Here is a 25,706-nt window from a genome sequence, read left to right as displayed (position 1 = left end):
ATATAGGATAACAAAACTTGCTTTCATTAGCCTAGTGCATAATTTCCAGTTTGTGAAATCATCAGAATGCTTTAGAAAACATTTCTTATATTCTCTAATCAGCACTCATGTATTATAGGAAGAATACAACTAATGATATGGAAAGTAGGGTGCTAAAATATCTGGATTCTCATTTGTCTAACTAATGAAACAGCTAGAAAACTTACTCATTGTAATTTTTGTTGCTGTGCACTTAAAAATACTGTGATTAGTTTAGTAAGAATAAACTAATTCTGGTTTTTTGTATTTATATTTATTTTTATTTACTTGGATCATTTGTAAGTTATGTACCTTAAATAGGTATTTGTGACCTGAATATATTTAGGACCAACTCTATATTCTACCTGTACATCCTATAGCTATGTGAGTACTATATTTTGATGTATAGCGTACATAGCAGTATTGAGGAGATAATTTCTACTTAATAGCTGGACTATATATGTATGAGTATATAGTAGTACTACTAGAAATTGAGGATCTATATTTTGAAATTAACTTTTCTCCTTAGACAGTGGTTTCATTAAGACATCAGTATCGACTAAATAGTAAAGTTAGCGTTTGTGTCTTATGCTGTCCTTTTCACACAGTAGTTTTTCATACCAACTGGATTGCATGATTGATGATTGTTGTTGCTGGCCATACAGTCTTGCTACCTTGGACATTTGGTCACACTAGTGAATAATTCAAAGCTTTTTAGTTCTTTGCAACTTGCTATGGCAGAAGTAAGCCATTTTAATATAGCTAATTTCATTTTATATTTATATAACAATGATATTTTGTTCTCGTCATTATTAAATGCAATGTTATTATCTGTAAAATTTAGAACAGGTAATATTTTTCCATATATGGGTAGAATATTAGTTCTCCGTGTTCAACTCTTTGGATTTTAATCTGGAACAGAATGGCAAAATTGACACGGGAGCCATTTAAATGGTTATAATAAAACAAGGGTTTATAAGTGCTAGTGTGGTGTATAGTATGTCAGAATTTAGGTATTTTAAGACCAGTAAGATATTAAGAGAAAGTTCTTAATTTGTAATAAACTCCCATATTATAAAATTATTCTAAATTATCGAATATATTTAGTAAATTACATAAAATTACTGAATACATTACTTCAAATATCTGAGTAAATTACTCAAAAATCATTGAACTTTTTAGTATTACAAAGTTAGGATTTGTTCAAGCCCCATGACCAACAACAACAAAAAAAAGTTAGGATGTGGACTCAGATTCTGAGAAGACTGTCAGCAAATAGAATTTATTGAATCAGATTGTATGTAATAATTGTTGGAGCTCAGGAAATACTGTGTTCTTCATGTTTCTCCTGAAAGTGATTCAGCCTCTTCCCCTGAAGCCACTGTAGTTAGAAGATTTCTGTTCTATTTTTTTAATTACTATTTATTTGTTTATTTAGTATTTCTTGAGCAAATCATGCAACTATTTTTTAGATAGATTAAAATAATTGTTTTTAAAATTCTTAGAAGAATTATAGAAATATAAGGTACAATATTTAGAACTCACTTCCCTATAATTTCTGCAGGTTGAATTTTTTCCTAGCAGGTCTAATATAGATTGCTCTCAGATATGCAGATACAAATTATCTTAAAAATGTTTTCATTTAGTAAGTTTCAACTTTAGTGAGATAATTATACAGTGAGTTATAAATATGTAGGTAACATTAAAGTTTTTTCTATTTCATAAGATGTTTTGCATTCACTTGGGTAGAGAAATGTTAGGGAAAAAACAACAGTTATAACCTTAAAATACTCATTTCCTTTATTATTTTTTTCCTTATTCCAAATCCTGACTTCATGTCTGAAATTAACCTTCCTTCCCCACTTACCTCTCTCCTTTCTTTGCCCTTTCTTTTTTCCCTTTTTTCTTTTCTTCCTTCCCTCTTCCTCTTCTTTTCCCCTCCTCCTTTCTTTCCTTCTCCCTTTTCTCTGTTGATTTCTTTAGAATCAATAAGTCAGACTAGTCCTTCTTTCAAGATAACCTTTAAATCTGTTAGAAATAATGGGCTTAAAGTATTAGATTACAACTTATAATTTATAAAGAATTGCTATGATTAAGAATTATTCCAACTTTAACTCATTGGTTTTTGAAGTGTAGTTAAGGCATTCCTTTGAGTCACCTAGACTTTTACCTGGATTCTTTCCAGTCAAAACAATTCTCATAACAATACAAAAATGTTACCTGCATCATTATCATTCTCTTCAGAGTTTTCTAGAGTGGAGTTTTAGTCAAAGTATAAGTGATAAAATCATGACCCTGACAGCTAAGGAGATGTAAGCTTTTATATATCCTTATGTTGATAAATTGTATAATTTTAATTTCTCATAGGAAATATTAGTAGATGTAATCTATATAATCAACAGCTCTTTGGGGTTCTCAATAATTTAAGTATATAGGAATTCTAAGAACCACATGTTTGAGAACTAGTCTAACCTAGTTTATTTTCATTATATATAACAGAAATATCTCAATTGTCTTGTTTTCTCAGTCAATTTTGGCAAACATTAGCTATAGACATTACTTTTTGTTGCTGTCTAGTATTGCTCATTGATCTTAGTGTTGTAAGGCACTGAGGGTTTAGTGGACCTCTGCAGTTTTGCTTGTGCAGTTTACTGTGCAATCACAAGCAAGACACTTGAACTTCCCCATGCTTAGTTTCCTCCTGTGGAAAATAAGCCTTATGATGCTGTGCATTGTTATGTATCATAGAGGATGTATACACAAGTATCATGTAAATTATAGTTGGGAATGGATAAATTGGAAGTTTCTTATATTCTCATGATTCAAAAATACAGGTGTTGGGGGAGGCTAGTATAGTAGAATAGGACTTGAGATTTGCCCATTTTCTAAAAGCTTTGTGAAAGCTGAGAATAGGCTATGGTAAGGGTTGCTCACTTTTTGTATTGTGGTAAACATAAAAGCATATGATATTGTCAGACATGTCAGAGAATTACTTTGGTTCCCTTGGCAACACATCTCATCATCTCATTTGATACCTTATCTTTCTGGTACATTGAGTATCAGTTAACATTGGTTTACCTCTGAGTCTCCAGCTATTTGAGTTCTCTTATGTGGGATGAAGCCTGTGTTACCACTTATGTTCAATGCATATATAAAGCCACTTAAGAACACTGTGAAGTGTTTTAGCTCTTGGTGGGACTTTTTGTTTGTTTTGTGATGCTGAGGATGGAACCCAAAGTCATTGCATAATGTTAGACAAATACTCTTACTACTGAGTTATATTCCCTGTACCAGATCTCTATTATTCTTATGCAAAATTAGAAGGTTAGAAATAAGTACTATTAAGGTTAGAAATAAGTACTATTAAGGTAACTGTAACCCCTCTGTACAGTATTTTTACAATAAAAACATATTTAAAAAAATAAGTACTATTAAGGAAGTGAATGAGTAAGCTGGAGGGGAGTTGTTTGTAACAGTAATAGATAATAGATAATAGCTAAACTAGGAAGCACAGTATTATTACTTTGTTCTCTTGCTTTGCAAGTTGGTACCATCACAAAGGACACACTTGGGATTTTTGTTTTGTTCTTAAAGCTGGTATGGTGACTGAAATCATGGCCCTGTTAATCTAAAGTCTGAGGAAAACAGAGCCAGAGCCGTGACTTAAGACTTGTCAATGTGAATGCTTCATCCTATCTATAGTCATTCTTTGTGGAGGGAACAAGTCTGCTTTTTGACATGTCTATAGGAAGCCAACCTCCTGTAGGAAATAGTTCTAGAGCACCTCACTGTGCTGAATGCTTTGTGAGAAATTTCTCATGTACGTTATAGCAATTGTACAAGGTAGGGGCTATTGCTATATTGTAGTTTTACAGATAAAGAAACTGGCTTTCTCTCAAAGCCAAAAATAACTTACCTAAGTTCTCAAACCTAGTATTAGAGCTTAAATTCAAGACCAAGTAAGCCCTAGTACTTTAAACTGACTTACCAGAAAAAAGCAGAAAGGAAAGGTAGAAATCTTAACAAAGTCCAAGAAAAAATATCAGAGGGAGACACAGATTAGGGGTAACACAGATCAGTGCCTTGTGCATCCTGGAAACATGGTTTGTGTTAATAGAGAGCCTGCCTAGTAAGTATGAGGCTTGATTTTAAACCTAGGCATTGCTACTGCATGGGGGTGGGGCAGAGAAGTGGAATTAAGCAGAGAGGGGGTTAATGGCCAGCAATTCTACAGTCTATGATGGGGTGGGAGGCAGGGAGAGAAGGGAAAACCAAAGAGAAACAGAAGTAACTAAATGATTTCAGTTTCTGCTTTGGCTATATTATCTATATGTGTGTGTGTGTGTTCATGTGTACTATCTTTTTAATCCTTGTAGTACCATAATAGTGGTATTTCATTTAAATATGAATAAGCACAAGTTCCAAAAGGTTAGATGGGTTATATAATTTGAAAAAGTAGGTCTGTGAGGAAACTCATGCTTTTATGTCTACTATACAGTTTTAAGAAGCAAAGAACTTTTTTTATTTGAACTTTTTATTATGAAAATTTTCAAATGTAGTTCAGAGGCCCAAAGAATAGTAACATAAACCTTTATGTACCTGTCATCTAACATTTTACTACTTTATTTACTTTTATTAGGAAAGTTTTAAGTCTCTATGAGACCTGTAAGTCAAAAAAATAATGTTGCATTTTGAAATACTTTTAAGCCTATAATCCTAGCTACTCAGGAGGCTGAGATCTGAGGATCATGGTACAAAGCTAGTCCAGGCAGGAAAAGTCCAAGAGACTCTTATCTCCAATTAACCACCAGAAAACTGGAAGTGGTACTGTGGCTCAAGTGGTAGAGCGCTAACCTTGAGCTGAAGAGCTCAGGGACAGCACCCAGGCCCAGAGTTCAAGACCCATGACTAACCAAAAAAAGAAAAAACAAAAAACTTATTAAAATAATTTTATTTTTATTTATTTATTTTTGTTGGTTGTGGGGCCTGGGCCTGGGCGCTGTCCCTCTGCTCTTTAGTTCAAGGCTAATGCTCTACCACTTAAGCCACAGCGCCGTTTCCGGCTTTTTCTGCTTATGTAGTACTGAGGAAGAGAGCCTTGGATCTCATGCATGTGAGGCAAGCAGTCTACCAGTGAGCTACCTTCCAGCCCCTAAAATATTTTTAAAGGTTTAAAGATCTTTGAATCAGAGGGAAAGAAAATGCTCTATAAAGTCTCAAATGACAATGACACAAAATTGTCATATAGATATTATAGTAGTCTCTACCCCCTGTGAAAACTATTTTGGTTGTTTCTAATTTTCATCTTTCCCTTTTGTTTCTGCTTGACTCATTCATTCTTCATTAGGCAGAATATGAGAATATGGTGCTGTGTTCATTCTTTACTGAGCCCAAAAAAAGATTGTAGTAGCTCACTTTGATAAGTCTTTTCATTCTCAAGAAATCTTTGTTGGAGGGCTGACATCTGAAAATTGTTCCAAGTTTAGCCTTAGACATAGGGAGAAGAGATGAAAATACATTGCTGAGTAGAAAAAAAAAATCACAAAAGGGTAGAATCAGGACTTTGTGGGCTATCTTCAGGAATTTAGTGAGGAAGCCAATTTGATAAACAAAAGGAGAGAAGAAAGAGCAGGCCTTGGGTGCTGTAACATTCTAGGTGTTCCTCTAGGTGCTGCACACTTATACATGCCAAACCTTTGTACTAGTTATTAAAAACTAGAAAAGGTCGAGCTCTTGTGGCTCACACTTGTAATCATTGCTATTCAGGAGGCGCAGATCTTAGAATCATGGTTCAAAGTCAGCCTGAGCAGGAAAATTCATGAGACTATTTCCAATAAGCTACCAAAAGCCAGAAGTGAAGCTATGGCTTAAAGTAGTAGACTAGGCCAGGTACCGGTGGCTCACAGCTGTAATCTTAGCTATTCAGGAGGCTGAGATCTGAGGATCACAGTTCAAAGCCAGCCCGGGCAGGAAAATCTGTGAGACTCTTATTTCCATTCCACCAGAAAACTAGAAGTGGTGCTGCGACTCAAGTGGTAGAGCATTAGCCTTGAGCTAAAGAGCTCAGGGACAGAGCCCAGGCCCAGAGTACAAGCCCCACCGCTGACAAAAAAAAAAAGTAGACCACTAACCTTGAATAAAAGCAGCTCAGGGACAGGACCCAGGCCTTGAGTTAAAGCTCCAGGACTGGCACAAAGAAGAGACTTTGGTTTCCAAAAACTTTTTAAGGAAACACATTATCAAATATAGCTTTCTAAGTATGATGAATTCAACTTTTTAAGTAATTTTAAGTCCAGTGAAAATGTGTAACTACATAGTGAAGTCAAATGTCCAAGAGACCACTCATGTACATTATTCGTAACAGTCAAGATAGGCTCATCAATAGAAGAATAGGAGAAGGAAAATGTGTGGCACAAGTGCAAATGAATGCTACTATTCAGTCTTAAAAGAAAGAAGTCCTGTCTTTTAGGATAATATTATTACCTTAAATGAAATAAGCCAGGTGTATAGTAAGAGAATAGCACCTTATTGAACTTAACATATGTGGAATCTGAAGTTGAAGTCATGCAAGTAAAGAGGAGAATGGGTGTTAGCAGGGATTGTGATGGCTAGGGAGATACTGGTCAAAGGATACAAAATTTCAGAAGGACTAGGGGGATGGCTCAAGTGGGAGAATGCTTGCCTAGCAAGTGAAGGCCCTGAATTCAAATCCCAGTATTGCAAACAAAATTTCAGTTAAGGATAGATTCAAGAAGTCTATTTTACAACATGGTAACTGTGTTCTTGACAATGATTGTACACTTTTTTTTTTTTTTTTGTCGGTCGTGGGTCTTGAACTCTGGGCCTGGGCGCTGTTCCTGCACTCTTCAGCTCAAGGCAAGTGCTCTACTACTTGAGCCACAGCACCACTTCTGGTTTTCTGGTGGTTAATTGGAGATAAGAGTTTCACAGACTTTCCTGTCTGGGCTGGCTTTAAACCACGATCCTCAGATCTCAGCTTCCTGAGTAGCTAGGATTACAGGCATGAGCCACCGGTGCCTGGTTAATGATTGTACTCTTGAACATAAATTGTATGTGTTCATACTGCAAAAAGTATAAAATATGTGAAGTGACGTGTGTGTTAATGAATTCAGCCATTGTATAAAGCCTGTTGCATACATTAAGTATATGCGATATTTTTGGTTAATTAAAAAAAGGAAAAATACTCTCACATTCATGTCAGAAGCATTTAATGAGTTGTTACAGATCAAACTCAGAACAATCCCTGGAACATTAATGCCAAGTGTTACTGTAGACATGCAGAGAAATAGGGGTCAGGCTTGGCCACAGAGATAATATGACTGCTAATGATATAAGTTCACTTTTCACAGTCTGTGTTTCTCTGTAGAAAATAAAAGGATTGACCTAGATCATGTCTTTAAGATTTAGGAGATACTCATCTCTTTTATTCATTGATATACTTCATTTTTCTTAAATAGAGTCAAAGTGTTTTAAATATGCTTGGTGTGTGTGTGTGTTTGTGTGTGTGTGTGTTTGTGTGTGTGTGTGTTTACACAGGTGTGGAAAACAGAGCATGTGTATGTGTTCCTTATAAATGTGGGATAGATTTTTAGGGAGTGTTGACAGTACCTTTAAAAGAGATACCGAAACTTTTAAGAATTCTTTTTTTTTTTTTGGGTCCGGTCATGGGGCCTGAACTCTGGGCCTGGACACTGTCCCTCAGCTCTTCACCTCAAGGCTAGCACTCTACCACTTCCGGCTTTTTTCTTTTTGCTTATGTGGTGCTGAGGAATCGAACCCAGGGCCTTGAGCATGCAAGGCAAGCGCTCTACCACTGAGCCACCTTCCCAGCCCTTAAGAATTCTTTTTGTGCTTAGCAAATAACATCTGTGTTACCTTGCAGGTTAAAAGGTGCTGGTTATGCATTTATCTTACTTCATTAGTAACAAAAAGAATTTTGAACTAGAAATTGAAGTAGAGGGAGACAAAAAAATTTTTGAAGTCATATGATTTGTAAAGTGATACTATATATTTGTATTATTCTGTTTAACGTTTTTCATAATACCTTTCTTGACAAATCCTCATCTGACCCCCTGCTGAATAGATTTATTCCCCATTGAATAGTCTGAATCCTTTTTTTTTCTTACTAGCTCTTATTACAGCATTTATAGATTTATTCTCCATTGAATAGTCTGAATCCTTTTTTTTTTCTTACTAGCTCTTATTACAGCATTTTTCTTATATTCTGCTGGAAACCATCACATTTATCGCAGATATAGAAGCCTGACCAAACTCAAGAAGATCTGAACTTCAACATTTTTTTCTTTGTCTTTTTAATAATGTTTTTATTGAGATTAAGTGATTACATAAATTTCACAGTATTGTGGGATAGTGATAGTTAAAGTCACAAACACATTTTAACCTTCACAAGGCAGATTGTTATTATCATGGCCTATAAAGTTTGTGAATTCTATAAGCTTTGACAATACAACTATTTCTTCCAAATCAGGTGATTACATACATTTCTTTCCTTTTGCTTAGTGTAAGCTGTTCCCTCTTTCCCTCTCATTCCCTCCCTCTCACAGCATATTTTTTATATTGGGCTTTCAATAACCTTTTTTTCTAAAGATCCCAGTGTTTACAAACAGTTTTACTTCTGCCATGTGATGTAGATGTCACCAGCTGGCATTCAGGGTGTTTTATAGAACAATATTGAAAGGACATCTGAGTAAAAACATATTTTAGATGTTACAAAAGATTTTCTCAGATTCATATATGAAAAGAGGATTTGGCTTCTGGAGATGTAAAACAATCACTATCCTCCCTGCTCTGTCTAAAACTACTGCCCTGACCTTTAAGATCATGGAGGTTTTTTTGTTTTTTTTTTTCCTGTTTTGAACTGTCAAATCATACTGTGCATACTTATTTATTTCTTTATTTTGCCTGTCTACTTTGAACTAATCTCAACAATATGAGATTCGTTCATGTGGTTGGAAATAGGTATAATTCATTCGCATTTACTGTGAGAATGAGCCTTAGGCTCACCATTCTTCTAATGATGGGCAGTGGGGTAGCAACATTCTTACACGTGTATCTTTTGAGGGGTTTGAACTCTGGGCTTGGGCTCTGTCCCTGCACTCTTCAGCTCAAGATGAGTGCTCCACCGCTTGAGCCACAGCACCACTTCCGGTTTTCTAGTGGTTTCTAGTGGTTTATTGGACTTTCCTGCCCGGGCTGGCTTTGAACCGTGATCCTCAGATCTCAGCCTCCTGAGTAGCTAGTATTACAGGCGTGAGCCACCAGTACCTGGCCTCCCCAACATTTTATATCATCTGTTTTTGTTTTAGCCGTTGCATATAATTTTCTTGATCAGTTGTGGTATTTGAACTCAGGGCTGGCCTAGGCACTATCCCTGAGCTCTTTTTGCTCAAAGCCTAGAGCTCTACCACTCTGAGCCACCACATCACTTTCTGTTTTCTGGTGGTTAATTGGAGATAAGAGTTTCTCACAGGCTTTCTTGCTTGGCCTGGCTCTGAACTGCCTCTTGAGTAGCTAGGACTACAGGCATGAGCTACCAGCATCTAGCTATTACACATTATTTAAAGGTCAAGTTGCACAGAAGATTTATAATAAAACTTGTCAGTTACCTCTATACCATCTACTTTCCTGTCATCAATCACACTCTAAGCAACTGTTTCTAATTATTTTTCTAACAACTATTAAGAGGCATTGGTTGAGGACAAATTCTGAAGCTCAGTTCCTTAGATTCCTGGCTCTACCACTTACTAGCCTGTATCCTTGAATGAGTTATCCTTCTGTTTCCTCATCTATACTATACTATCTGTTATACAGCTATACTCAGGGCCTCTCCCCTATGAATCACCGGCCCTATTTTGTTATTTTTCAGATAGAGCCTTGAATTTTTGTCAGGCTCATTTCCTTCATTCTTGTTTTAAGCTCTCCTTTTGTGGGCATATGCTTTCTTGTTCTGTGTTCTCCCTGGACCTATTCCATATCTGTGTGATAGAAGAAAATGATTTGCAGCCCTTGCCTTATCACACTGTTGTGAGAACCAAGCACAGTAATGTATGCAGAACCACAAGTTTCCTTGCCAGGTACCTTTACTGTAGATTTAGAAGCAGAAAATGGGTTTAAAAAATTCAACCTCAGCCAGGTGCAGGGGGTTCTCACCTGTAATCTTAGCTACTCAGGAGACTGAGATCTGAAGATTGTGGTTCAGAGCCAACACAGATAGCAAAGACCTTAAGACTCTTTATCTCCAATAAACTACTTTAAAAAGCTGGAAGAGGAGCTGTGGTTCAAGTGGTAAAGTGCTGACCTTGAGCAAAAGCAGCTCAGGTACAGAGCTCAGAGCCTGCGTTCAAGTCCCAGAGCTAGCAAAAGAAAAAAAAATAGCAACTTCGTGGGCTATAGACCAAATTCTGGAGTTACACTGAGTTCTGTTACTGATTCCGTTGTCTCCTTTTATTCTCTGCAGATTCGTGTGTTTGAAGCCTTAAATCATCTGTGGCTGTATTTGAGATAGGCTTTTTTTGTTCATTTGTTTCCCTCTAAGTGTGTGGTTGAAATGATAGCCTGGCAAGCTCAAGCCTCTGAGTTTAAGCTACACTGTACACGTATACACACACACACGCATGCACGCACGCACACACGCACGCACATGTGCGCGCGCATACTCAGGCATACTTTAGGACTTGTCTCAAAAATCCAAAGGTTGGGATTGTAGCTTGCCTACCATAATTATGCCCTGGCTTCAATCCCCTAGCACAGTAAAAAAAAATAAAAAAGAGTAGGCCCTGGCAGTTGCCTAGATGGTGTTTTACCACATGGGCTATGCTTCTAGAATATGTTTTTGCTGGTCATTTTTGAAGATGGAGTCTCACAGACTTTTCTAACAAGGGTGGCTTTGAATTACAGTCCTCTAGATCTCAGCCTCTTAAGTAGCTGGAATTGTAGGAGTGAGATCCTGGCATCCTGTTTATATTTTTAATATTTTAGAGCAATAAAAATTTAATTTATTGTTGTTTTTCTGATGGTACTGGGCTTTGAACTCATAGCCTTGTGCTTACTAGACAAACACTCTACCACTTGGAGCCACATCTTTAGCCTTTTTTTGCTTTAGTTATTTTCCATGTCAGATCTTGTGTGCTTTTTGCTTAGGCTGGCCTTGGTCTGTAATCCTCCTACCTATACCTCTCAGGTAGCTTGGTAATTATAGGTATACTTCACCACCTCTAGCCTAGAGTGACAGATTTTTGTGTGTTCCTCAGGAGTGGTAAGGCTTGTGTGTTAAAAACACTCATCTGTGGTATAAATTCATATTGTAAATTTCCTGTGTTTTCTCCCTGTCTGAAACAAATGATTACTAATTAGTGTAGTAGTAGAGAAACTAAGGGACTTTCTGCATTCTTCATTAGTTCAAAAAAGGACAAAGCACCAACCATCTGTGCTCCTATTTGTTTCCTTCAAAAGTGTTTTCCTTTAATCCAGTTTACTCAAAAACCATAAAACAGCATTTCCCTCTATCAATATCTTTCAGATATTTCTGAGAATATCATATTTCCTATTTAGTGTTAGATTTTTATAAATCAGCTCCATATATACTCAAGTCCTAAAGTGGCAAAGCACACTATCCAGGTATGTGAGAGGTACAGAGAATTGTGAAGCTATGTCATATTGCAGCTTTCAAGACCTGAACGACTATAAGATAATGCCGAGCGCATGGACACACACATGCACACATACACACATATATCTTCAGATTTTACACAGTAGCAGAACATACATACTAATTTTTCTACTTGTATGTTTAGTGCCAGTAGTGAGGCTTGAACTCAGGGTCCTTGCTCTCTCTCTTGGCTCTTTCCACTCACAACTGGCACTTTACTACTTGAGTCACAGTTCTACTTCCAGATTTGCCTGCATTGGCTGGCTTCAAACCACAGTCCTCAGATCTCACCCTCTTTTGGGTCGCTAGGATTAATATACGTTTGTATGTGTGCATGGGAGTTGATCAGGCTTTAAAGAGTAAAGAAAACTTCCAGGACCAAAAGCCTGAAGGGAAGATTATGTAGTGAGAGTTACCTCCAGTGACTACCACTTGAGCTACGGTCTTTTTTTGCCATTAATTTTTCAGAAAGTATCTCCCTCTATTTCTTTTACTTATTTTCTGGAGGTACTGTGGTTATGAATTCATAGCCTCACATTCACTATGCTCTACTACTTGGCTACTATTCCCAGTCCCTTTCTGCAATGGTTATTTTTCAAGATAGGTTCTCATTTTATTCCTAGACTGTGGTTTTCCTGTTTGTACTTTGTCACTGGGATGTCAGGCACACACCCCTCTGCCCCAACAATTGTGTGACAGATTAACATCACCACACTCAGTCATTGGTTGAGATAGAGTCTCAAACTTTTATACCCTGGCTGGTCTTAAACTGTGATTTCCCCCAATCTCTGCCTTGAGAGGCAGGATTATTAGCTTCAGCCCTGAACCTGGCTTTAGCTTGTTTTTGATATAATGTCACACTATTTTTTTTTTTGCCTTGAAACACATTCTTCTTACCTTTCCCTTCTTCATGGCTGAGATGACAGGTGTACTCCACCAAGCCCTTTTTTTTTTTTTTTTTTTGGTAGTGGAGCCCGAACTCTGGGCTTGGGCACTGTCCCTCAGCTCAATGCTAGTGCCCTACTACGTGAGCCATAGTGCCACTTCCGACTTTTTCTGCTTATGTGGTGCTGAGAAATCGAACCCAGGGCCTCATGCGTGCAAGGCAAGCACTTTACCACTGAGCCACCTTCCCAGCCCCAGCCAAGCCCTTCTTGTTACACTTAATATTTTCTCCTTGTTTGGCTTCAAACTGCAATCTTCCTATCAAGACTATAGGCATGAGCCACTATGGCTGGCTGAAAAAAAATTTTTTTAAATCAGGAGGCTATATGATTTGAAAGGTTAATTATAATATGCCTTGAATGTGAAACCAATAACTTCATATGGGGTGTGTGTGGGTGTCTTGCTATGTTGTCAGGCTAGTGTGCTAATCAAGTATAGCTGAATATGTGTTTTGTTTTTGTTTTGTTTTGGTCATCAGTGGAAAGTCATTAGAACTTTTTACGCAGGCAGATGTCAAGTTTAGTACCCATGTGTAGGGTGAAGTGAAAACTAAACCTAAAGCCCAATGTGCTTTTGCTTTAGCGGAGGAGTATGAGTTGTGTTTAAAATTAAGATTACTTTAAAGCCTCCAATTTATAATTCAGCACAAGTGTGTCTATAAAAACAAGAGTAATTGCTGGGCACTGGTGGCTCAAGCCAGCTCAGCAGGAAAGTCCATGAGTGAGACACTTATCTCCAATAAACTACTCAGAAAAAGCTGGAAATGGCATTGTGGCTCAAGTGGTAAAGCACTAGCCTTGAGCACAGAGAGGCTCAGGACAGAGCCCAGGCCCTGAGTTTAAGCCCCAGGACCCACAAAAAACACAAAACGAAAAAATCAAGAGTAATAATAATGAACACATAACTGACTCAAGTATTTCATAGACAGAAGATGTTTTATAACTTGGGCCTTGATGGAGTTAGACTAGCTTGAATTCTGGTTTGGCCACTTTTCAAAGATGAGTAGCGTCTTAACCTTTCTAAGGTTGATATGGAGACAGGTACTAGCAATATCACCTGCTCTGCAGTGTGAACATTAAGATAAAGTATGTGTCTTTGTTGCTGCTGTTTTTAATGTACTAAGTGATTTGTTTCTTTTGTATGTTCTTCCCCCATGATATAACCTGTTTTTACTGTATTTGATTCTGGTGCCCTGCATCTTGTATATACATTTTTCTAATTTGCGGAGGGAAAGGGAAATAACCAAATGTTGAAAGAAGGACACAGGTTGACCCACTGTAACGATGAGATGTACAAAACACTATATTGAAAATGAACTTTACAACTTGAGGGAGGGAGGAGTTGGGGAGGTGGGGAAGGAAGGGATGGTAGGGGAAAAACAAAAGTGGGGGTAACAATGCTCGATAGGTAATGTACTCATTACCTTACTCATGTGTCTGTATAGTATCTTTACAATAAAAAATATATTTTAAAAAAAGATAAAGCACATGAAGCCATTAACCACTGCATGGCAAATAAATGTCCCCTGAATACTTTTGTTGTTCTTGACCACTACTGCTATTATTATTATCATTATGTAGTAATCATTATTATTTTGTTTCTGTGGAACAATACGGCTGAATTTTTATCTTAAACTATAGAAACATTCTTCCCTTTTGGCATCCAAACCTCAGGGCCTACTGGCTGCCTTTAGATTATCCACTTCTTGTTTTGAATGGCCTGCCTTGTCAGTTAGGATATGCAATAAAACCCAGATTCCTGGGTGCTTCAGAGAGGTGCTATTTGCCGCCAGTTATAAGAAAGAGTGGTAGGCTTTGCTTTTGTAGATGCTTTGATTTTTTTTTAAAATACAAATATATGTCATTACTATACTTTCATTTATGGTGTTTTGTTATTCAGATATTTAGACTTCCTTTTGCTTTTTTATTAGGTTTAAGCCGTTTTTTCCATACCAAACCTTGCAAGGATTTGAAGAAGATGAAGAGCATATCCATATACAACAATGGGCACTTACAGAAGGCCGTCTTAAAGTTACATTGTTAGAATGTAGCAGGTATGTTCTTTCTTTTGTTATTACACCAAGGGAAAAAAAGCACAATAGAAATACATTCAAAGAATACTTGTGTTTATACTCCTTACTGTTTATTTGTGATATATTCTTAAGATGTAAATGTCATAAAAGTCCTTTCCAGCTTACAAAAATATAAACCATATTTTATAAAGTACTTTACTGAGGGGCATTATGCAATCACTTTTGATTGCTTTCGATGCATAATTACTCTGTTGGCATATTTTAACTTATTTTGCCAATTGGAGATCTGTTCATAGTATGATAATTTTGAGAATTATGATAATTAGTAATGCCCACGAAAGTGGCAAAAACCAGACTTTCAACCCTGTACGTTGGAAATCATCTTGCCTAACCTCATTATTTTACCTCCACAGTCCAAGGTATGTTCATTTCTTTCCTGAATTACTTACTACATTCTCTTTCTCACTTTTTTCTCTTAACATGTAGATATAACAGCCAGAATGACCTTTAAAATGCAAATCTAATTGCCATTCTCCTACTTAAAATTCTTAATAGTTTCCTCATCCCTCCCCCATTTCCTCTCACATCTGAGAAATTTATTGTATACAGCTCTCTTCCAGGGCCTGGCAGCTCACCTTCAGAGGGGGAGAGGGGCTCCATATAAGTAATCTCAGCAACAAGAGCTCACAAAGCAGCACTCTACTAAAAGTTACTATATAGTTTGGAGATAGGGCTACTCCACAAATGTATGAACAGGTGAAATCCTTTTATGAACAAACATCCATTGAAGAGAAAGATGACAACTCTTAATTCAGTCTTATACACAGCACTACGGTGATTGGCAGAGTGGGCAGAGGTCAACATCCTTACTTGTCAGAGATCTGGATGGATGATGAGTGGGCCCATATTTTGTCCACAAATAATGGGTACTCGGACACTGCCTATTTACAAGACCAACTACAAAGTGGGCAGTGTGTGTGTGTTTGTGTGTTCTGGAATGAGGAGGGGTGGTCTTTACATCATATTCTATGGTTGGTGGGCTCAGAGAGGGGTTATTTTGTGGAGATGATGACAGCCATCAAAAGGCTATAGAGATGGAGCACCTGGGCAAAGATGAGGATCAGGATCATGCTCACAAACAGAAGGCTGCTGGGCAATGCCTCACACTAGCCCCCCCTTCATGATCAGCTCTAGCTCATAACGGACATGGTAGGGTACCATTGCCATTCTTGACTTTGCCATAGAGACTAGCCAAGGTACTGAAGATCGTGGTGCACAAGGTACTCATGATGTTGAAAAATGAATGAAGCATACTATTCTTACCTCAGACATGTCTGCAAGAACGTTGGGACAGAGACGGCAGACAGATGGGCACAGAAATGGGTGGCAGTCAAGGTCAAAGCACCTCCCCATTACTCTAAAGATGGGATCTAAATTCTCCTCTCCACCTACAAATGTCTGCTCCAACTTTTTTTTCTCACTACCGTTTGCCTATCCCCTTCATATGTAAGAAGGCTATCTAGGCTTTCTTTTTTTTTTTTGTCGGTCATGGGGCTTGAACTCTGGGCCTGGGCGCTGTCCCTCAGCTCTTCAGCTCAAGGCGAGCGCTCTACCACTTGAGCTACAGCGCCACTTCCAGTTTTCTGGTGGTTTATTGGAGATAGGAGTCTCACGGTCTCTCCTGCCCGGGCTGGCTTTGAACGGCGATCCTCAGATCTCAGCCTCCTGAGTAGCTAGTATTACAGGCATGAGCCACCAGCGCCCAGCTTATGTAGGCTTTCTTAAGGGAAGGAAATGACAAAACTTCCTCTAAAATGGCCAGGTAGTAAAGATTTTGGGCTTTGTAATGCACATGGTGTCTGCTGTACACCCCATCTCTGCTGTGTAGTGTAAAAGCAGTCTTAGACAACATGTAAATGAGTGGGCACTGCTGAGTGTTAGTAGAGCTTTCAGGGAGCTTCACTGTGTTATGAAATGATCATTTGATTATCTTTCAACTATATAGAAATGTAAAAAACACTGGTAGTTGGCAAGGTGTACAAAGCAGGTGTGGACTGGATTTGGACCACAGGTTGTAGTTCCTGGTTCCCTGCTTTGATATTTTGAAAATACCAAGCTCCTTATGTTGACTGCTATTTTCCTGATATATTCTCTGTTCCTTGAAACCAACCTTCCGTGGTAGAGCTCAAAAGCTATCTCCTTAATGTCTATGGATCACTCAAGTAAAAGTATGTTGTCTTTTGGCCACATTTGAGTACCTTTTTAAATCCTGAAGTGACTCAGATTATGCACCATCATGTTATAAAGTCTTATTGACAAGAAATTCTTTTATTGAAACAAAGATGAAATTGACATAGGCAAGGCTCAATGAAAGCACCTGGCCTGGCTCTTGGGTCAAACCCCACCCAGTACTGCTTCCCTACAAAAAAAAAAAAAAAAGTCTAAAATGTGCTATATATCTTATAAAATAAACCAAAGTGTATTATAAAAATTTATCTTATAGTATATTATAAAATTGGTATAACAGTACTATTTCACATATTCAGAGAAAAGATAACTTCTTTTGCCTCAATGTTGCTGGTGGAGTTAATAGTTGTTACTTTTATAGCCATTAAATCACTAACTGCTGTTGCCTTGGAGAAACTGAAGTCAGACATTATTTATGTCGTGTTTAATTGAGATCAGCGATATAAAGAAAAACATTAGGAATTATAATGTAACCTGCTTTATTTTAATAAGGAACATGGTATACGTAATCTTGAAAATATGTTAGAGCAGGGCGCTGGTGGCTCACACCTGTAATCCTAGCTAGTCAGGAGGCTGAGATCTGAGGATCGTGGTTCAAAGCCAGCCCAGGCAGCAAAGTCTGTGAGACTTTTATTTCTAATAAACTACGCAAAAAACTGGAAGTGGCACTGTAGCTCAAGTGGTAGAGCTAGCCTTAAGCTGAAGAGCTGAGGGACAGCGCCCAAGCCCCACAACTGACAAAAAAAAAAAGAAAAGAAAATGATATATTAGAAACTGGTAAAAAAATCTTCTGAGTTTATTTGGACAGGGGTCAAAGTAACAGCCAGATTTTTTTTTTTTTTTTTTTTGTCGGTCATGGCCTGAACTCTGGGCCTGGGTGCTGTCCCTTGGCTCTTCAGCTCAATGCTAGTACTCTACCACTTTTGAGCCACAACACCACTTCTGTTTTTTTCTGCTTATGTGGTGCTGAGGAATCAAACCCAGGGCCTCATGCATGCGAGGCAAGCACTCTACCACTGAGCCACCTTCTCAGCCCAAACAGCCAGATTTTTACTGCAAATATTTTTACATTGTTTTGATTTTTATGACAATGTCACCTGGTCAAAAAACAAGTACAAGTAATTTTAGAAAGAACATACTGGAGTTGAAGGGGACAGCACAGAAAATAGTCTCTTTCATTCAGTCTTCTTCTTATATTCGTTCTGTAAGCTTGGAATAGATAACTTATACTTTTTATACTTTTTATCTAGGTCGAGGCTTAATCTAGGGAACAAGTATGCTATCTGAAGAACTTTTTAGATACTATCTTTATAAATCCCAATGTATATAATTCTGTGTTGTGCAGTGTTACTGTTTACATTCTTTAAAGATTATTTAAAAAGTGTTACTGAAGAGAATTAAGTTGCTATTCTCAACTCTCCTAGCTTTTTAAAATGTTGCTATTGAAGCCTGAACCTTGTTTTTAATATTCTTATTAGACCTCTGGGCCTGGGTGCTGTCCCTTGACTCTTCAGCTCAAGGCAAGTGCTCTACCACTTGAGCCACAGCACCACTTCTGGTTTTCTGGTGGTTTATTGTAGATAAGAGTCTCATGGACTTTTCTGCCCAGGCTGGCTTTGAACCTTGATCCTCAAATCTCAGCCTCCTGAGTAGCTAGGATTACAGGCATGAGCCACCGGCACCTGGCCTTAAAAATTTATTTTCCTTAGTATAAAAAATAAGAGCTGGCTCTTTAGGTAGATTCTAAATTTGGAAGACTCAAACTAAAGAGGAGATTCTACGAAGCATTCAGTTATTGTTTCAAATATAACTTCATCTTTTTTTGTGAAAATACCATACAGAGGGGTTACAATTACATGAGCAAGGTAATGAGTACATTTCTTATCAAGCATTGTTCTTTTATGGCTTATTGTCAATTCTGATGCAGTTAGTGACCCTAGGGAAGAGGGAAGAACAAATAGTAGGGTCTTTCTTTTTAGAGAAAGACAAAAAATTGCTTACAAGTTCAAAATTTGGACATAAAAGTCTTAATATCTCTTGAAACTTTTTCTTGAAATAACTACTTAGCAATATGAAAAACCTGGACAAATAGAATGGCCAAAAACATTAAAACAATATAAGCTAATAAAAATTTAATGTTTCTAAATGCTGTGATAAGTTGAAGTTGTCTGGGTTTGTGCAATAAATGCTTATTAACATTTGCTTGAACAAAATTTACTTAAATATCTTCACCTTGTTAAATATCACGTGGATCAGTTACTGTTGCAGTTTTAGTTTACTGTGTTTAAAATGCTTATTTCTTAAGCTTTTGAGAACTTGAATCAAATAAAGAACATAACTAGTATTTTTTCCCTCCAAAGGCAAGAAGTAAAATATCATAAGTATTATTCATAGTCAACTATAGTTCTGTGTGAGGACTGTTTTTTAATTATTAAGCCATTCATTTTGAAATAATGAAATGTTTCTTTGTGAGAATCTTTTAAATGCTTTTAAGCTGCTTTCAGTCATAAATAAAAAGTGTGTGTGAAGATTTTTATTGAACTTACCTGTTATAAAATTCTGAGAGTCAATTTTACCAATGAGGAAATAAATTAGGAACCATGATAAAGTGCATTTTGAAATTATTAGAATAGACAACTAAAAAGTTTGTGTTTTAGAAGGCAGCATAAGGTGGGAATAATACAGGCATAGAAAGCATGGTGTTTACACCCTATCCTTGTGCCCATACTGTTGTGGCACAAGGCAAGTTCTACATAGCTGTATCATGGTCAGGGGTGACATAAAAATAAACAGTAAAATAGAACACCACCCAACAGCTGCTGAAAAAATACAGGTTTTAGAACATGTGACTGAAGAAATGACCTTAATTAGTATCTCCTTCTACCTAAATAATATACCACTTTGGAATATGGAACCCTCACACAGCAAAACTATATAGCCTCTGCCTTCTTTCACTAGCCCTAATTTCTTCTTTCTAAAAGACACTAGTAACTAAACCACAGCCTTCCATTATAGCCCAAAGCAGTTAGCATTCAATGATTCATTGAATTCTGCATCAACATAATCATTATATACAGTATTTATCCAAAACTGTGTTCTTCTTGGAATACTGGTTGTAAGAATTTGAACTTTACTAATTCAAAAGAATTTCATGTCTAATTACCTGAAATATAATTTTGAATTTCCCAAGCAAAACATGGAAGTTGGAAGGCAAGTTTTTTTTTAATTGGTTCTAACCCTTCACTTTCATTGATTAGTTTTTACAAAGCAGTTATTCTATATGATTGCATAGTTTCTTGAGTTGACTGAAAGCTCTTTATTAACCACAGATATACTCAATTGCTATATTTGTAGTACTGCTGCTAAGAGGCTATATTATATCAGTCCTAGGCCTTGAACTAAGGGACAGGGACAGGCCTTTTGCATAGCTCTACTTCTAGCTTTTTTTAGTGGTTAATTAGAGATAAGAGTCTCACCGACTTTCCTACTCAGGCTGGCTTCGAAGCTTGATCCTCAGATTTCAGTCTCCTAAATAGCTATATTACAGGTGTAAGCCACCAGCCCTCGGCTACAATCATTCTTAAGATTTTGTTTTGTTATTTTGTAATTTCTCATTTGCAATTCATCTTCTATCGTAAAGGGCTTGAGGTGTTTGGCAAAGAAAACATACCTATTTGTAGTTAAATAGGAGGTAATTTACATAAAAAACAACTGCATAGAAGAGATTAATTTTCTTCCAGCCATGGCAGCAAAAGAAACTTAGATTACTTAGTTCCCATTATCGTTTTTTCAGAAAATTATTTTTATTTAAAATTAATTTGTTTTGATTGACAAATTGTGTTTATCTTGTATAATGTGTTTTAAAGTATGTACATATTTTGATTTGGCTAAATTAAACTAATTAGCACATAGAATACCTCACATACTTTTTGATAACTGAGTTCTTTTTTTTTTTTTTTTGGTCGGTCGTGGGGCTTGAACTCTGGGCCTGAGCACTGTCCCTCAGCTCAAGGTGAGCGCTCTACCACTTGAGCTACAGTGCCACTTCCGGTTTTCTGAGTGTTTATTGGAGATAAGAGTTTCATGGACTTTCCTGCCCGGGTTGGCTTTGAACCTTGATCCTCAGATCTCAACCTCCTGAGTAGCTAGGATTACAGGCATGAGCCACCAGCGCCCGGCTTAACTGAGTTCTTAAAGAAAAAAAAATTCTGGCTCTAGAATCTAAGAAGGCTTTCTTAGGTAATCTTTTATAAGCCCTTGAATGTTGTAATGAATACTTGGGAAGCTGATTTTGTCAACTAGTTAACACTTTTAAATCCAGTTGAGATTATTATTATTGAAAGGTATGTGTGTAAAGTTTTGCTGTGTGTGAAACTCTAAAGCATTGTAATTACGGTGGTCTTACTTTAGGTAGAAGATACTAAGTATGGTCATTTCCTCTCTGGATCATACTTATACTGTCCTAAAGCCTGTATATTCTCAGCAGCATCCAGTGTGTGGTGTTATTGTTATTTTAATGGTTCCAAAATACTCACTTAAACTTTTTTATGTTAAATAATAAAAACAGAAAAACACAGTGTTGGCATTCTGTGTTTTCAAGAATCCTTCCTTGTCTCCATTTATCTATTATCATTGTGGACACATGGGTTCCAGTTTTTCTCAATGGTTATAGTCTTTTACTGTCCTTATTTTAGTGTCTAAATATCCTCCAATTTGGCCAGTCAGAGTCTACCTTTCAAACTGGCTTCTGTGTTTTTATGACATAATCTCATCTTTTGTGTGTTAATTCATTGAGAATTTTATTACTTTCCTGCTATAGCAGACAGTTACATGTTTATATTATCTCTGCATTCCTACTAAAATCAGCTATTTTTTTTTTGCAGTCCTGATTCATTTTAGTAGAGAGTAGTGTTAGAAACCAAGATCTGAGCATTCAGGAAATGCATGTATGTATATGTGTATGTACATACATATAATTAACACACATAATTTAGGAATCATGAGATCACTCCTGCCACTCCTCCTGGTTTCCTTCTGTGTTTTTGGTCTTTGCCCTATTTAGTATTTCATGGCTCCCAAAGATTAGCACTTGTATCTATTAATCCTAGGCTACACCTTAAATCATTTGAAACTTGATTTTTTCATACACATACAAAAAATTGCTTCATACAAATACTACAAGGAGTTCAGGATTCGTTTGCAATTTTTATGACTACCCAAAATTGATAGCAATTTAGTATGTTCATAAATTTCACTCCACTGCCTTTGTACTCCATCTCCTGTTATAGGCCTTAATAAGTTTCTGCTGCCAAAACTGCACCCACATTTCCCTGCAGACTTAACCTTAAGCTAGGCTTAGGTTGGAGGTTGTCCTTATATGAGAAAACCACAAGCTAGCAATGTGTACCTTCCAGATGCAATTTTTATTCTGTGAGAGTTTGATTGACTATATTACTGCTGTTATATCAGGTATTAGCCACTTTTGTTTTAGATAGTGTTTTGCTTTTGTTTGCCTGTTGATTTTTATGCTGTTGTGGGAGGCTTGGGGAAGACAAACTGGACTTCAAACCCTGACATCTTTGTAGAAGCAGAAATAGTTTCACCTGATTATTACAGGCAGAAAGAAGTTCCCAATTATGGGCTGGGAAAGTGGCTCAGTGGTAGAGCGCTTGCCTTGCATCCATGAGGCCCTGGGTTTGATTCCTTAGCACCACATAAGCAAAAAGAAAAAAAAACGGAAGTGACGCTGTTGCTCAAGTGGTAGAGCACTAGCCTTGAGCTGAAGAGCTGAAGGACAGCACCCAGGCCCAGAGTTCAAGCCCCACAACCGCCCCCCCCCAAAAAAAAGTTCCCAATTATGTAATTAAATGTTTCTTTTTCCTTTTTTTTTAATTTTTCTTTTTTAAGAACAGTTTCACGATTGCAGTTCATGCTACATTAAACTCACTGTAATCTCAGGCTAGTCTCAAATTCCAGATCTTTCTGCCTCAGCCTCCTAAGTGTTGCAATTATAGGTGTATACCACCATACTAGGTGAAATTATTTTTAAATGATAGTACTTTGTCCAGTTTCACATACTAAGTGAAACTGTCCCAAGATGAAAGTTTGATAGAAGGGAGAAATAAAAATCCTTTAGATAGCACTGTGTCATATTTTGTGAGATACGTAGTTCTTCATGGAAGACAGTATATAGAAGTTTGAAATTCATTTACTGGAGGAGTTGACTTAGATGTTATATTCACAAAATATTTCTAGTCTGTATTTGTTTGTGAATGCCCTAAGACTTGGATAGGACAAATAATGCTTCATATGCTTTAAATGTTTAATGTTAAGAATAATAATGAGGGGGGACCAAGATGGCAACTGGGCAGCAGGGAAACATCACAGCTCCCCCAGCCAAAAAGAGAGTTCAAGTTTCAACGCTTAATCTCCCCAAGAGATCAACAACAACAAAAGGATGACCACACAGAGAAAAACAGGAGGCGGAAAAAACAAAAAAGAAAAGGAAGAATTTCAGAACAGAGAAGCGTGGCCACGTGGCAGTGTGCCAAGCCACAGCCAGCCGGGCCCAGCGGCGGCTGCTGGAGTCCCAGAGACACAGGGGGCTGTCTGCAGATCACCCATGCAGAAGCCGCCTGAGGTACCGGTGTCGGACCCGCTGATCGCTACAAACAGAGAAACCGCCAAGCCAGGAGCTTGCACAAAGATCCCACCCCCACCCCTCACTCTCCATCCGAGCAGAAAGGCTCCATCCCACCAAAGCCACTCAGCCCCTCGGCGGGAACCCCAGAGCTACACGGGACGCCCACAGAACACCAGAGCAGAAGACCTGTAAGGAACTGGTGCTGATCCAGAGAGCTCAAACAGAGACAAATCCCAGTGCTCAGAACCTGCACAGAGGCCCCTCCCCCACCCTCGGCCAAAGGCCCTAGGCCCATCCCTTTGCGCAGACCAGAACAGCATCAACCGAGGCAGAGACAGAAGAGAAACACGCAGAGCCACCACCGCCCAGCCCAGCCCACAACCACCTCAACTGAACTCTGTAACGACAACCAACAATCTACATCACACAGACACAACTAGCTCCAGGGTGAGTACCCTGCAGGGGACAATGTATCCCTCAAGGGAGACCAGAGCTGGTGGGAATCCCCAGATCTTGACCCAGACTGCCTACCCCAACACCTGGACCACAGGACCCACTAAAACTGGGAACTGTTTGAGAACTCCACCAGCCCATGGAGCACACTCAGCTCGCCAGGCTCGAGCAAGAGCCCCCCTGGAAGGGAGCTTAAATGTACAAACCAGGAACAGTACCCCTGGGTCAAGACACCCAACAGTGGAAGAAATTTGAACTGTGTACTCCAGGCTGCGTAACCTAGGGGGGGATACACAGCAGCACAGGTCTAGCCTGCGTGCCCCAGGCTGGGGGCTGGGATCAGGCCTGGGGATGTGGTGCCTGAGCAACACAACCAGCTCCTCCCAACTGAAGTCAGAAGCTGAGCATATGCCTCAGCAGAAGGGAGAAAAACGGAACTGCACCCTTCTAAGCAATGCCTGGGTAATGGAAGAGATCAAAGAAGAACTCAATGATAATGAAAACACATCACAAAGAAACTTGTGGGACACAGCAAAAGCAGTCCTGAGGGGCAAATTTATTGCCCTCAGTGCCCACATCAAGAAAATAGAGACAGACCAAATAAATAATCTCGTGTTGCAATTAAAACAGCTAGAAAAACAGAAAATTGAACCTAAAGTTACTAGACGGAGACAGATAACCAAACTAAGAGTGGAGATTAATGAAATAGAGAATTGGAGAATCATAGCCAAAATTAACCAAATAAAAAGCTAGTCCTTTGAAAAAATAAAATTGATGGACGACTGGCAAGATTAATTTAAAAAAGAAGAGAGGAAACCCATATTAACAGGATTAGGGATGCCATGGGAAAAATCACAACACGTACCCAAGATATCCAAACAATTTTAACGGACTACTTTCAAAAGTTATACTCTCTAAAGTAAGAAAACCTGGCAGAAATGGATGCATTTTTAGAGAAATACAAGTTGCCCAAACTGCAAAGAAGAAGTAAATCAATTAAATAAGCCAATATCCTACAACGAGATACAGGAAGCACTCAGAAGTATTCTAACAAAGAAAAGCCCAGGACCAAATGGATTCACAACAGACTTCTATAAGAGCTTTAAAGAAGAACTAATATCCATACTCCTCAAGAGAAACAGAGAAAGAGGGAGCTAACCCAAACTCATTCTACAATGCCAATATCACACTCATCCCCAAACCAGGCAAAGATCCAACCAAAAAAGAATTACAGGCCAATTTCCTTGATGAACACAGATGCAAAGATCATTAACAAAATTCTAACTAACAGAATCCAGAAACACATTAAAAAAAATACACTACGACTAGGTAGGCTTCATCCCAGAGATGCAGGGATGGTTTAACATACCTAAGTCAATAAATGTAATCCAACACATTAACAGAGCCAAGGTCAAGAATCACATGATTATCTCCACAGATGCAGAAAAGGCCTTTGATAAAATTCAACATTCATTCATGCTAAAAGCTCCGGAGAAAATAGGAATAGAAGGAACATTTCTTAAAACAATAAAAGCCATTTACGACAGACCAATAGCCAATATTATACTTAATGAGGAAAAGCTACAACCAGTTCTCCTAAAATCAGGAACAAGTTAAGGATGCCCACTGTCTCCACTCCTTTTCAGTATAGTCCTGGAACCCTTAGCCAGAGCAATAAG

General features: G+C 37.9%; 1 protein-coding gene across 1 annotated transcript in view; it reads left to right on the top strand.

Annotated features, from left to right (window-relative positions):
- Pdzd8 (PDZ domain containing 8) overlaps positions 1-25,706 on the top strand; it is a 58,823-nt gene that overhangs the window by 8,674 nt on the left and 24,443 nt on the right. Inside the window, exon 2 of the mRNA XM_013017752.1 lies at positions 14,583-14,705. Within this exon, the coding sequence (XP_012873206.1) occupies positions 14,583-14,705 (123 nt within the window). The remainder of the gene's footprint in view (positions 1-14,582; positions 14,706-25,706) is intronic.

Source organism: Dipodomys ordii, unplaced genomic scaffold, assembly GCF_000151885.1.
Source record: "Dipodomys ordii isolate 6190 unplaced genomic scaffold, Dord_2.0 Scaffold36, whole genome shotgun sequence".
In the NCBI taxonomy this organism is placed as follows: Eukaryota; Metazoa; Chordata; class Mammalia; order Rodentia; family Heteromyidae; genus Dipodomys; species Dipodomys ordii.
Note: the sequence above shows the minus strand (reverse complement) of the source record. Positions and strands in the feature narration are given on the sequence as shown.